The 14514-nt window shown below is 39.7% G+C and overlaps 1 protein-coding gene across 17 annotated transcripts in view; it reads left to right on the forward strand.

The window, feature by feature from the left end:
* DLG2 (discs large MAGUK scaffold protein 2) overlaps positions 1–14514 on the forward strand; it is a 2039030-nt gene that overhangs the window by 2008105 nt on the left and 16411 nt on the right. For 9 of the 17 annotated variants that reach the window (XM_036860586.1, XM_036860594.1, XM_036860589.1 and 6 more), the window contains 3 exons: positions 91–190; positions 11686–11736; positions 12691–12792. In XM_036860586.1, the coding sequence (XP_036716481.1) occupies positions 91–190; positions 11686–11736; positions 12691–12792 (253 nt within the window). Of the gene's footprint in view, positions 1–90; positions 191–1023; positions 1070–4297; positions 4340–11685; positions 11737–12690; positions 12793–14514 lie in introns of all 17 variants that reach the window. The other 8 variants (XM_036860590.1, XM_036860596.1, XM_036860591.1 and 5 more) reach the window with 3 other exon arrangements.

The raw sequence follows: 14514 nt of genomic DNA on the forward strand, positions 1-14514 counted from the left end.
CTGCTTTTACAAACTAGTTGTTTTGTCAGCATGAGTGTGACAACAATTAGACGTCCCCTGTTTTTGCCCCATGCCTTTTCTCCTTCACAGTCATTCAATGACAAGCGTAAAAAGAGCTTCATCTTTTCACGAAAATTCCCATTCTACAAGAACAAGGAGCAGAGTGAGCAGGAAACCAGTGATCCTGAACGTAAGTAGATTCTCGAAGAGAATGTCACCTGCAACACAAGAGAAAAAAATCCTTCACGGGCAACACGCATGATGGAGGCTCCCCCACGCCACACGCCTAGGCAAACAAACACGGCAGGCAGGCAGGTCAGGGCTTACTACTGTGACCAGTGTTTGGCTGCAGTCTGGATCCTTCCCTGGATGGAGCTCTTCTTTGCAGAACGCATTGGAGAGGGACCTGAGGAAGCAGGGACTTTGCTTCCAAACAGCATTTATCTGTGACCAGGACTGGGTCTGGTTCGCGTTTTCTATCACGCAACTCTCCAAGGGCTCGAGACAAATTCTTTTCTGGACAGAAATATTAGATTCCATTGCCACGTGTATTGTTTTGGAATGCTAGCTAACTGGGAGTGATTAAATTCCCTTTATTGATTACTAGCATTTGTTCACTCTTTCCCTCCCAGCAAATAGTAAACACTTCCTTACTGAGCAGTGAGCTTGTATTGGGTGGATGCTCAGACTGAGAATTGGCCATGAAACTCGGAGGGGATCATCGCTCTCAGTGGTACGTTGCTGTGGCAATACTGACAGTGGGCAAAAATGACATCTGCTGACTCTTTCTCTTTTTCATAATAATCTTTGGCTTAAACCCTTCGAGTTGCTTTACAAATCCTTGAGTCTCAGTCCAGGGAGTTTGGGGTGAAAGTTGTTTCAGAAGAAGAGAGCATGGGATCCAGATTGCTCAGGCAACACGGTCTGTCATGGTAGTATCCATTTCAACTCCACTGACTTCTTCCTTCCTCTTCCGTGGCTGTTCTCCCTCTCTCATTGCTCTCTCTGGGGACTTCCATGCAGGACATCCCCGGATTAGGTGACGACGGTTATGGAACAAAGACTCTGAGTAAGTTCCCAGGAATGGTCACTGTAACTTTTCTTTTCTTTTTCTTTCCTTTTGAGTTTCGCTTTTGTTCCTTTTCTCGAGGGCCTTTCACTCCTAGCATGCACAAGATACGAGTTTTATTTGTTACCTAGCTGTGAATGCTCCTACAAAGCAATTTTCAGCCGTTTTGTTCTGCATGTCAGCATTTAAAAGCAAAGTGTCTCAGGCACTGTAACTTCCGTTGCAGTTCACACCTTCCCTTTCTGACCGTGTGATGTGACCAGCATGGTCCTGATGCCGCCGTGGCATCCCTTGCTCTGCCGCCTGATACCTCCCAGGGAGCAAGAAGCCATGTTGAAAGAAAGGGCGAGTTAAATGCTCTAGACCAGGAAAGCAGAAATGTATTTTATATTCTTTCTTCTGGCTTTTCCCCCAGACATACTTAATGACCTTGCCAAATTCCATAATTGGGTTGTACTTTGCTATTAGTAAAGGAGCTGTTTTATAGTCAAAAGGAACATGCATTCTCAAAAAGTAAATATTAAGCTATTTGATCTTCCATGAATAATTCTTTGCTATTAACTTTGACTGATTTTTTTTTTCTGACTTGCGGTGATCCTGCTTGAAATGTTTGTATGATAAAGTTTTAGATATGTATTAATATGTTTTTCTATCAGTGATTTATTAGCTGCATTGCATAACCAGATCTTCATTTTATGGTTTAGAGTGGAAAGAAAAATACATTAAACTTTAAAATTTTCTAGTTATTAATGCCTTTATTCTGTGTCTCATTGCACTAACAAAAAATAATAATTCTGTGTATTAATATACTATACTATGATTTTTCTTTCTTTAATACTAACTCCATTGTGTAGGCATCAATGAACTAAGAACAGTTTTGTGTCTTTTGCAGCTGTATCACATGTTCATTTTTGTTTGTTTTCTTTTGTTTTAATTTAACAGCTGTGGGCAATATTTTTAGAAGCTGTTCATTTCATTTCTATAAAACAAAATAACATTGAGCTGGACTTTGTTTTCAAGAGCTGGTTATATAACCCTGCGTAATGATACCCTTCATCCTTCAAATTGTTAATTTGGACTCTTTTTTTTTTAGATATGTATATTTAGAAAACAAAATCTGATCAAGAGTAACTACTGATCTCCTTAAAGATGAAAACTTTATCTTTGAATCTCTGTATGGAATATGTCATGAAATTTTTCTTGAATTGGTGGCTGAAATTCAAATGTTGATTTCAACAGTATCTGGATAGCATCAAGTACCACCCGAGAGAATTTCTTAAATTTTCAGTGGGGGTGGGGAGCATTTTAATATATTGTTAATATGAACATCACTAAAAAGTAGCTGCTATTGGAGAGTCAAAAATATAAGTTATGCCTTTATCTAGAATGATGCCCTTTTAAATCCAAAGGTTTGTTTACTCTTTAAAAATTGAACAGATTTCACTAGGTAGTTATTTGCCAGTTAACGCTACTGGTAGCCATAATTTGGACTTTAGCTGGAACATATTTTTAATTTCTTTTTACCTACAAAATAGAAAAAGTCTGTTAAACAGTATCTTGATGTTAAGAGAGATTGGTCGTTAAATAAAACACTGCATGCTTCTAAATTTCTATAGTGTAGCTTCATTCTAAATTATTTTAAAAGTAAAAATCAAAAACAAAACAAAAATAAACCTGTCATCTTCAAGTCAAGGTACTTGTGATAATCACACACGTGAAAATATGCCATTGTTGGGTGTGTACTTAGACTTTCTTTTCAGTAACAAAAAACAAATATGCACTAATTCATCCACACTTCTTTCCCTAGTGCCTCTTTGCACTTGTAACGTATGTACCTAAATTAATAATGCAGTTCTGGTCAAACACCCACACAAAGAGAAATGATTCGGGTGAATTTAACCCATGCTTTGATTTTCATTAGTTTCATGCTCTGAAATTAATCCATCTAGGATGTGTTAACTAACACTATTGTGGGAGTCCTTTCACAATGTTCACATGTATCACATCATCACACAGTACACTTTAAAATATATTACAATTTTATCTGTCAGTTATATCTTAATAAAGCTAAAAAATGAAAACTAATCCATCCAAGAATCTATAATAGCAAATACATTTTAAAGCACTTTTTTTAACTGTTAGAGAATAATGTTCTATATTCTTTTCCTTTTTTCTAAAGATGTACAACAATTGTCACTTTTTAAGAAGCTGAATTTATTGCTAATGAGCTTCAGAAATCAAATAGTCGCATATTCTTCATTCAATTAGCCTGATATACAAAGAAGTTAGTAAGTTGATGAATTTATCTTCTATAGCTTAATAAATAGTACAGATGAAAGGAAGTGATTATGGAAATAAAGCCCTAATTCTGGCACATAACCAATATGTCCCTGTTATGCTAGTTAAACTGTGTTTTTATGAAAAAAAAAGTTCGAAATATCACTGTATACTTGTGCAGTCATTCAGCATGAATTAAAAACATACTTCGTGCCAGAACCTGTGCTTAGTATCAGACCGTTTATCTTCTGCCTGTTCCATTCCTCCAGAACCTAATAGCTATCCAAGCAAGAATCTTAAAATAAAAACAAGGAAATATTGAACTGACTCATAAAACATTTTCCAGTGACTCATTTCTTCCTCCAAGATTTCCTACACACTCACTGAAGCAGGAAAGTTCTTCAACAATCTCTTTCATCTTGTGAATTAGTTTAGGAAGTATTTAAATAGAAATAAAATTCAAGGGATTCCAGGGATCAACTGGCAATTTGAAATGCAATATTCCTGCAAAATACGTAAAGGCAAAATACAGCAACAAAAAGCCTGCAAGAAAACAGTCCCTGCATACCAGAATCTCTTGAATTTATAGTCAGGAACATCCAGTTGAGAGACATGGACCTTTGTAACAAGAATCTGGAAAATCAGAGCAACATGAATGGGTCAAAGTATTTATAAAAAGAAAAGTGCTTAGATGGACATTATGCATTTTTTATAATTAAACATACTTTACTGTTTGCTAAAAAAGAAGATACAGCAATCAAGTAGTAGCTTCCTGGAAAACAGAGATAAAGTTTTCATCTTCATCTTATCTGAGTTTTCTTAATGCGTCTCCTCTGCGGCCTCTTACTTGCCTTTTGCTCACATCTCTAGTAGCCTTGCATGGTATTCCTTTAAGTTCTGGCTGCTCTCCAGCGCTTGGTATCTCTTTAATTTGCTGTGCTGTTCTTGCAGAACATGTTTCTTCTAATGCCAGCGATAGCGAAAGTAGCTACCGTAAGTTATTGCTTTGGTTTGTGATTCTTTTCTTTGCAATTGCCCCTTTGCCTGTGGTGTGCATTTCAGATTTTTGCTGTCGTTGTTTTTCAATTGCTGCCCTTTATCATCCTCATCCAAAGCAAATGGCTTGAAATGAAATCATCGTCTGATGTGGAAAGATACCAAAGACACTAGGGCCGTGGGTGGACTCATGTGATTTGTGCGAGAGGCAGCAATCTTGCTAATAAATGACTCCAACCTCAGTTGGCTGTGGCCTGATGATGCAATTCTCCTAGAGAAGGTGGGGGTAAAGTTCGACTTGGTGGATTCTGACATTCTGTCCTCCAAAATAATTTAAACTCCCTGCAGAAAGGTTGAAAAGTTGTCATGGTTTTATTTTCCTTCTCCTTTTGCCTTTTCCTTTCTGTTCCTGGCTCCCCTTCACAAGAGAAATCCTGATAAATTACAGTGTTCCTTTTAAATGGAGCATGAACCTTATATATCTCTTCTCTCCTTGATTAATATTTTGAGGTAGATACTATGTTATATCTAACTTTAAATTTTGATGGTTGGGAAGAGATGAAAAAGTTTCATCCTCTAATGTTGAAGGAACTCACATTTTGTTTAAAAGTGAACAAATCTTGGATCAGAAAGCTTAACTGAAAAGGTAGGTAACTATTTAAAAATTATTTCTGGTGTTTGTTTGGTCACCTCAAGCCATTTGCTTAGTGATATAAAAATATTCACCAAATGCCAAGCACATCCTTTTTATCTGTTCTTGTGGTTTCTTACCACGTACAGGTTTTTGGTGACTAAAATAGGTACATGTTATTACTGGGATCCTTGCAATTTCTGTAATATTTATTTATATGCCTTAGTGAAATGGGTTACTCAAAAAGCAATTGCTGAGGATATTAGAAAATTGCAGGCCCAATACATATGACCCTCAGCTACCAAGATAGAAATTGGTTGGAGGTTTTTGTTTTGGGGTATTTTTTTCTGTTTTGTTTTGTTTTTTGTCTTTTTGCTTGTATTAACTGAAAACAAGAATAGAAGAATAGAATAGCTTTTATTTTTGTTTTTTTCCGTTACAGCATGGTAATTTACAAAACCATGCCTTTTTTTGAGGTGGAATGTCAAATAGTGTTCTTGAAGTGTGACAAATTCAATCTGGATCTTGACAAAGGCTTTGGATAATCAGATTGGTAGAAAAATCGAAAAAAAAGCACAAAAGAGGAAAGATGACAGATGGAGGAGGAAGATGAAACACACCACAGAACGAAATGAAGAAAAGTTGTAATGAGATGCCTTTGATCAACCAAATAATATTAGAACCCCCTCATTTCCTTCCTCAACATGATGACAAGTCCTGCTGATGAAAGGAATTAAAGCATTCTTGTTCTTAACGTGACTTTAACATTTGTACATTCTTCCTACTTTTATACTTTTATGATTATCCCAAGTTGGGAAAATATTTGCCTCCCCCATCTCTTCATTTGGTTTTAAAACAAAGAAACCTGGCTGGTTAAGAAGTGACCAAAGATTATCTTCCCTGCGCCTGAAGTACCCTCAATTTAGTATAAGGAAAATATAACTTATTTGTTGGGTTTCATGGAGACCCTTGGCCCTAATTTCTTTGGCGTCAGTTTTCAATTTTTAAGTGTTGTGCTTCCATCCTGTAGATACAGGTAGAGAAAGGGAAAACATCAAATCTTGTTCTTTCAATCCCTTTTATGGAAAGTATATAGGAACTACCTTTTCCTTCAGAAAGCTTTTTTTAGAGTATTTCAGAAGCCCCTCTCTTCTCCTTCAGAGATGGGAATGTTCTTCCCAGAATCATTAAGTTATAAAAATTGCACCAAGGCTTTCAGCTGTTTGACAGGTTTTTGATTGCAATGCTCCAAGATGAAATCAATAATTCTTTTCACCCTCAAATACTAAGTACACATAAATGTTTATTGAGTGAATAAAGGAGACACTTGCAAACAGCTTGAATTATCTATGAGAAGAGAGAAGAGTTGGAACTGGACTCTAGGATATTACTAGAGAAAATGTGGAGTCTAATAATCTATATTGGCTTGGGTCTCATCTGAGGGTACAGAAGTTTAGCCATTCAAATTGTTTTCTTTACAAATGAACAAAAGTAAGAAGAGCCTTTGTCATAGCTTAGAGGGGAAAAAAGGATATTTCTTTCTCCAGGATAGAAATATGAGGAATTACAGAGGAATATTCTTTAGTTCATTCATCATCCGCTCTATGTCATGCTCTCTCATAGGCACCTTAAGACCCAATATGAATCTCAATGAACTCTGGAACTCAGCACACGTATAGGGAGAGAGAGAGAGAGAGATCAATACATTAAAAAAGCACAAAGTGTGGCCATTTCTAGAATAAAAGTCTGGCCCAAGAATAGTGGGGCTTCTGAGATGATTTCAAAGAGGAAGGGGCCTTTGAGCTGAGCTTTGGAAAGATGAGGCACTTGCCAGCTCAGTAAATTGAAGAAGAAACTTTCCAGGAAGGGCAGTGGCATGACAAAAGACAGAGGCTTGGGACAGACACAGTTTCATGAAAGTGCCATTTTGAAATCAAACCAGGCTGGATTTTTCTACTGAATTCCTGGCTTTTGCTGTAATTATGACTAACTTCTACGTTTTGTGGATAGCAGTATAGACAAATACAAAAAAGACCTCTTTTCACTAATGTTCAGGTGTTATTTTTTACTCTTAGAACCATTCCATGTCCACTCAGGGATAAAATGACTAAAAAAATAGTCAGTGGTTAGAAAGAAGAGCCCAGGCCCGTGTGTTTCACAGCTCCAGAGGGCACCATTCACACTGCATTCTGGAGTTACAGATTGTGTCAACTTTACTTGAAAGCCTCATATATTTTCTGAGATACACACACATACACATGAATTTACACTAACCTCAATTTCTAATAAGTAGCTCAGACCTTTGCTGCACCATCTCAAGAATTATAGAATAATTATTTTTTCCGAAGTCCAAGTATATTGAGCACTAGCTAAAATGCAGTTAGTTACAATGCACATTGTCTAATTATGCAAGATGCCATCTCAAACCTTGCAAATCTCTACAAGCTGAAGACCTGCCTTCCTTAAAGCCCAGTGAAGCTCTTTATGTCATTATGGGTATGAGGGAGCTGATGATTTTCCTCCTAACCCATTGGTGCTCATCAGTTAAGTAGGATTTTCAAAACAAGGATCTTGAAGAAATGATCTGAGTGAAATTGAGATACTGAAATGAGGAGACCCTAGACTTTCCCTCTGGAATCAGTCAAAATGGTGCCCATATTCTTCTCCGTTCTCCACTCTTCTCAAGTTTGGCCCTTATATTTCCTCTAGTTCCTTAGCCCTTACAAAGCAATTTTATTACATCTATTATTATCTCATTTGATTTCTGCAACAAAATTATGAGATATACCTTATATCAATACCCTGTTTTACAGATGAGGAAGCTGAAGTTCCAAAGAGCTATATACCTCACTAATATGATGGCACTGCAAGTCCAATCAAGATAGTTTAATTCTGAAACTTACACATTTTCACTCTTCTCTATAGTTTGTAATCCAAGCCTCTTCATGTTTTATCTAGTACATTTCAACCATTTCATACTACCTATCAAGTTAATACAAGCAGCAATATTTATATAGCATTAACTAGGTACTAAGCCTGATTTTAAGGGCACTATGTATAGTAACAGATCTTCTGAAGATCCTTTGAAGACACTGAATCACTAATTCACCATGTGACCTTGAAGAAATCTCTGAACGTTTTTGAACCTCAGTTCTCTCCTATGTAAAATGACTAGCTTGGATTAGAACAGAGATATAAGAAACAGATTTTAATCAAGATTGCCCTTTGACCAACTGGTAATAGCTGCCGGAAGAATCGTATTGAAAAGTATTGAGGCCAAGTGAGGCTCAGCAGTAATTCGGGCAACGATCGATTGGTGATGCATGTCGAGTGTTCGGAAGGGGGAGTGACATCACCACGTGCTACAGACTTTCCATCTGTAAACCACATGAACTCCAAACCCTTTCTTAGCGCTAACATTCTATGGCTCTAGGAACCCAGTTAATTCTTCATAATTTATCCAGTGCAGGCACTAAACACTAAATTTAGAACATTTAATGTCCTGCCACTGGTCTTCACTTCCCTCCTCTCTCTTTTCTAGTTTTGAAAATGTTTTAAAAAAAGAACAACTTGTTTTTCCTTATCATGAGGGCATATTAGGGTCTTACTCCGAATCCCTCTTACTGTGACTTGCTTCCAGTTTAAAGATGGTGTTTCATGGAGACGGTTACAACGGTGTCTGCTAAGTCTCTGCCAGCCGCAGGCGTCCACCCCCAGTACTGTGCCGCTCTCCCCTTTCCAGCCATGCAGTTGCCAAAACAAGACCAAGTAATCGTTCGTACCCTTGTGTCGACTGTTATTTCTGAGTGCCGACACCTCCTGTGCAAAAGATAGAAAAACTACTAAGGATGACTGTTTTATGGAGATGACACAGCAGCATTTAAAAAAGAAAGAGTTGGTGTTTGCAGATGGCGCACCTTATGCCCTGTCAGTGACTCTGACCCAGGTTCAGCTCCTTTCTCTGCCACCCACCGTTTGTTCATTTGTAAGTTCTGCCCCTATATCCCAGCCTCCACAGAGAATTCTACGTCTCTGGCCTTTTTGAGACAGTGCCATATACTCAACAAGTAGTCAAAAAAGGTGTAGTTTTGAATGTTGACTCTACTACTTACTAACTGAGGAAACAGGCCCCATCTCTGAGCCTCAGCTTCTTCATCTGTAAGGTGGAGATCATCAGAGCACCTACCTCAAAAGAAATGGCTGTGAAAAATAGGAGGCAATGGCTGTGAAAGCCTTTTATAGCCTGTAGAGTGCTATGCAGACATGAATCATCTTTCCTTCATTGCTGTGGCTTTTTTATTTCTCCCCCTCGTAATCTCCCTCCCATTACCCCTAGGGCTTTTCATTCTTGAACATGAAAGTGAAAATTGGTTTCAGGTGCTGAGTTCACAGCTATTATGTAATACCGGCTGCCATAGCGTCCCTGCAGGCTTCCTTACATAGTCCCTGATTGTCGCAGGGTCTTCAGGATTGGGATGGGCCTTGACGTAAGGGATGCTATCACTGCTGTCTGCCAGTCTTACTGCTCTGAACAAGAACCAGTGCTTTTTGTAGGTTAGAAGTGAACCAAAAAGCAGTGGATAAATGAAGAACTACAGAACTCTGTTCTAACAAAGTCAATCAAAGCTATGTTGCTTTGTCCTGATTTTCTGAATCACACATTGTAGTTACTGACACCAAATATTTTATTTAAGGTTTGCCTTTAGAATGTACCATCAGAATGATTTGCAAGGCCATTGTAAAGAGATTCCCATGGGAACACGAGGTGTTATATTTATTTAGAGAAAACCACACTTCCCAAAATGAAAGCGTATAGACGGAAACACAGAGTAGAACCTGTCTTTGGCTTCATTTCTCATCCTGTCTCCTACCACTAAAATCAGAATGCAAATTCATTGTCCTCTTTCTTTATGTTAAGTACTGGGGACACAGTGGTGACTGTGGTATGGGGTTCCCAGTCTGGTGCAGAGGCATAAGTATCACCTGATATTTAAAACCTCTGTTATCTATCCCATGATCAGGATTCTCCTACCACATATTAATCGTTCCATGGAGATTTCTCTGGACGTTAGTCTAACATTGCAGTGTTAGTCTACCATGCTTCTATCTCTAAAGCTATGCTTTTTTCCCCAACCATTTTTACACTTATCCTCTGAATTCCTATGACCTCTGCATATCTCAGCCTTTAGATAACTAGAGCTTAGCAATCAATCACCTTTATTATTTTTTGGCCCAGCCTCTGTAAATTTTAGTCGTTTCATTTTTTTTAAAGGGAATCACTTTTTCCTGAATTAAAAAAAAAAAAATCATGAATCTGATTCCTCACATACCAAACCCTGCCCTGATGTGGGAAGGTCCCCTGAACACTTTTGGAGAAGCCATGAGTAGGTTCCACTTAGAAGAAGCACCAATGCCTATTCTCCGTGACTTTAGGAAGTAGCCTAGCAGTGCCGTTCTGAGAGTGGGCCCTGCTTGAGGGTGAGGTAAGATGTGACCGTAGGCCTGGGGCCATTTCTCACACTTGAAAAAGTAAGACACCCTCGCTCCCCCCCCCCACCCCAGGGAAGACAGCTGTAATTCACAGCTTTACCCATATATCGCTTAATTTCCCAAAATCAGTTGTCATTATCAAAACTGTCTGTAATACTAACTCCTTTTATGAAATTAACTCACCCGAGGCTGTGACTTCTGAAGGAGCAGCACATGGCTTTGACAGACTGAATGTGTTTCAGGGGCTATGAGGAGATAATGCAATGAGACTCATTGCCCTTTGATTTCAGGAAACAGTACCTCATATTACACTCCTCTATAGAAAAGCATACAAAAAGCCCTTTTCAACAGCCCTAAACAATTTCCCCACCAAAAGATAGTTGGTCCTGGGCCTATGCAAATAAAAGAATAGAGCCTTCTGGTTTTGCAGCCGAATCAGACTAATCTCGTGCCTAGTTCATCAACTGGGCAAAATAGATGATTAAAAAAAATAATTGCCTAAAACCAGTTTACTTTTCATGGTTATGTGTTGACTTGAGGGTCATCGTGAATCAGAAGGCTTATAGCAAATGACACTGGAGGGGGCCGACCCTTATGCTACATTGCCTTCCTTACTTCTCTTTTCAAAGTTTCAAGGCTAGATTTAGCAGCAATTAGAACCAGTGATATAGGGTCCTCCTCAATTTTTTTATCTTCTTAATTGACCCAGCGTTTTCTTGATGAATTAACAGAGTAAAATCCTCCGAGCCCTGTAGTGTGTGCTGATGAAGTTTTGTCTCATAAAGGAAACAAGCAGACATTTGCTTTTGAACGTTCTTCTTTGGGAAATAAAACGGAAGATGAAATAAAAGGTCCAGAAATTCTGGTAATGTAGCAGTAAACTATTGGAAGGACCCTCTCCTTGAACTCAATGGGTTCCTTTTAAGTAGGAATGCTGGATATGAGGCCATAGTGCTGCATTTCTCAGTGTCAGACGGAAGGCGGTCTCTTAGACGGCCAGCCTCCAGTTGTTCCTTAGACTTATACCTTCGATCACCTGACACTGTAATAGTGCTAAACAGCTTTAAGAGGGTGAAGGGATTTGGGGAATGGTTCAAGGAGGGAGAGAGCAGGGAAATTAACCCTGAAGTGGGTCTGTTTCCTGGGTTGCAGAGCAGGACTTGTAGCTGTGGTTTGTGATTGGTTGTTAGTCCACCGTAATTTTCCTTTTTTCTCTTCTCAGGAGGGCAAGAAGACTTCATTCTTTCTTATGAGCCTGTCACAAGACAGGAAAGTAAGTTTCCCAGCATGCTTTGGTTCCTGATTGACACCATTGCAGGAGGGAAAGAGTGAAGGACTAAGGAAAATAAACTCCTTAATAGTCAGCAGTTCGCAGGCCAGACCGTGCTCTCTCTTTGGCCCTGTGACCAAGCAAACAGCTTCCCTGCTGAATGTGGGCAATGACAGCTCCCAAGAGAATGGAACTGCCTTCCAGATGGGAAAGAGCACATCCAAATCATAAAGAGCCCCACCTGCAGGATCGATGCATAAAATCTCCATGCAGGTTGACATTCACTCAGTATTAAGAAGGGCTTTTTAGCAGACCTGTCGTAAGATATAAGCTACCTTCTAGGCTGCTCCGAAGCCTGGGAGGAATTTATACAGAGGCTAATGGCATCAGAGGAGGAATTGTACCAAATGAACTTTAGAGTTCCTTGTAACCCCATGATTACAAAGGAATTGGGAAAATCCAAGCAGAGTATGGAGAGTATTTTGAGCTAAGGAAAAGAAATTATAAAAACATAAGGTGTCATTACTGCTGATGATTACTTTTCAAAGTCATTGCCTAAACAATGGTCAAATAGCTACTTTGGAATCTTTTTTCTCCCACTCAATTGACTAAATTCAGTAGTTGTTTTGACATTGTGTAGGCATAACTGTAGAGTAAGCAAAACCTCTCCAAATGTTTCTTTTCATTGACAGACACTGCAGTTGTTTTTCCCTGCAGAAAGTAGACTCAGCCAACACACTGGGTATTAAACATTCCAGAAAGTAGATAAATTCCAGAAAGTAGACTCAGCCAGCACACTGGGTGTTAAACGTCAATTTCCCTATGCAGGGCTGTATGGGCAATTTATCCACCGAAGTAATACCCTTACCAGTTCTTGGTGTTTGGCAGTTTTGCCTTAAGATCACAGTGGTTCCCAAGTCTTTCTCCTCATCTGCATCTTCCTTTCCATCTCTGCAGTAAACTATACCCGGCCAGTGATTATCCTGGGCCCCATGAAGGATCGGATCAATGACGACCTGATATCTGAATTCCCTGACAAATTTGGCTCCTGTGTGCCTCGTAAGTATCTAAACAAAGCTTGTCTCCTTTTGAGATGATAAAATGTAATTCTGTTCCTCCAGTAGTCTCTCCAGTGATTCAGATACCATCAGTTACCTATTTTCCAGGCATCTCATTTAATTTTCCCCGCCGAACACGTTTCATCTATGCTGCCATGTGTCGTTCTCTATTTAGTGAGTAAATGATGTGTTCCCCTAGAGGGCAGGATGAATGCTTTCTTTGTATCTCCCATAGCATTTAAAATAGCATAGGTTGTTTGTTTTTTTTTTTTTAAAAAGTGACCTCCCTGGTGGTCCAGTGGTAAAGAATCCGCCTTACAATGCAGGGGATGCGGGTTCCATCCCTGGTCAGGGAACTAAGATCCCACGTGCCGCGGGGCAACTAAGCCTGCGTGCCTCAGCTAGAGCCCGCGTGCCACAGACTACAGAGCCCACACACCCTGGAGCCTGTGCACCACAACTAGAGAAGAGAAAAACCTGCACGCCACAACTAGAGAGAAGCCCACGCACTACAACAAAGAGCCCACGCACTGCAACGAAAGATCCCGCGTGCTGCAACTAAGACCCGATGCAGCCAAAAATAAATAAATAAATAAATAATAAATATTTTCTTTTAATAAATAAAATAGCATAGGATTATTGATAGGCATCGGTATGTTCTTATTGATTGATGGAAATGCCACTGAAGCATCTTTTCCCATAGAATAACGTTACCGAACCAGGTTCGCTTGCCCAACGCACAGCAAGCCAAACGCTGAGATGCCGAGGTTTGCAACAAAGAAAGGGTTAATTCATGAGGCAGCCAAGTGAGGAGACTGGAGAAGGAATCTCAGACTCTCAGACTCGCCTCCCCAAAGGCGAGAAACGGGATATTTGTGGGACGAAGGAGCAGGGCGGTCTGAGGTGTGGGGAGCATGGGGAAGGGTGATTGGAAAGAAGAAAAAGGTGAGGAAAATGTCATTCTGTGCAGGTGCAAGTAAGCTACAGGCTTCCTCGTGGCAAGCATGTTCAGAAAATGGCAGCATTAGCATGTTCTGAGGGTGGAGTTTGGGACCCCCTGATGTCAGAAGGTCACCAAGTGGACATTGGCACTTGCCCAGTTGGAGGGTCGGTGGTCTTAACCAGCTCAAGCTCGAACTGGATGCAGCTGACTCTGAGTTCCTGAAAAACAGCTCAGGCAAACACATCGTTTGGGTTGTGTGACGCTTGGAGGACATGCAAGTTTTTTTTGTAACAACAAAGCGAGCTCAGTCAGTGAAGGCAGGTTACAGGTTTAATGGATCTAACTGATGATCACCCTCAGTTACAATAAAAGAGATCAGAAACAAAGCCATCTATTAAAATCACCTCAGGATGACTTTGGGCCGTGTGTCAATCCAAAACAAAATAGCCTTTCCCAAGTGTTTCACAGCCTCAGGAGTTGGGAAGATGCAGACAAGAAGGATCATAAAATTTTAACCCACCCTCCTGACCACTGCAAACTTCAATCTGCTTTCTTGTCATTATGGACAATCGTCAGGTCTCCGGGTCCCTCTGATACACTCAGGGCTACATGCCTGTAAGAGTCTAGCTGCTCGATTCTTAGCTTTACCGATAAAGTCTAATAATACAAAAAAAAAAAGAGTCTAGCTGCTCTCCCTCCTCCCATTCCCCACCCACCCACTCACCACTTCCATCTCTACTCCCACTGTGTCACATAAAAATACATAGAGGCCTTCTGTGT

The sequence above is a fragment of the Balaenoptera musculus genome, chromosome 8 (assembly GCF_009873245.2).
Source record: "Balaenoptera musculus isolate JJ_BM4_2016_0621 chromosome 8, mBalMus1.pri.v3, whole genome shotgun sequence".
Taxonomy (NCBI): Eukaryota; Metazoa; Chordata; class Mammalia; order Artiodactyla; family Balaenopteridae; genus Balaenoptera; species Balaenoptera musculus.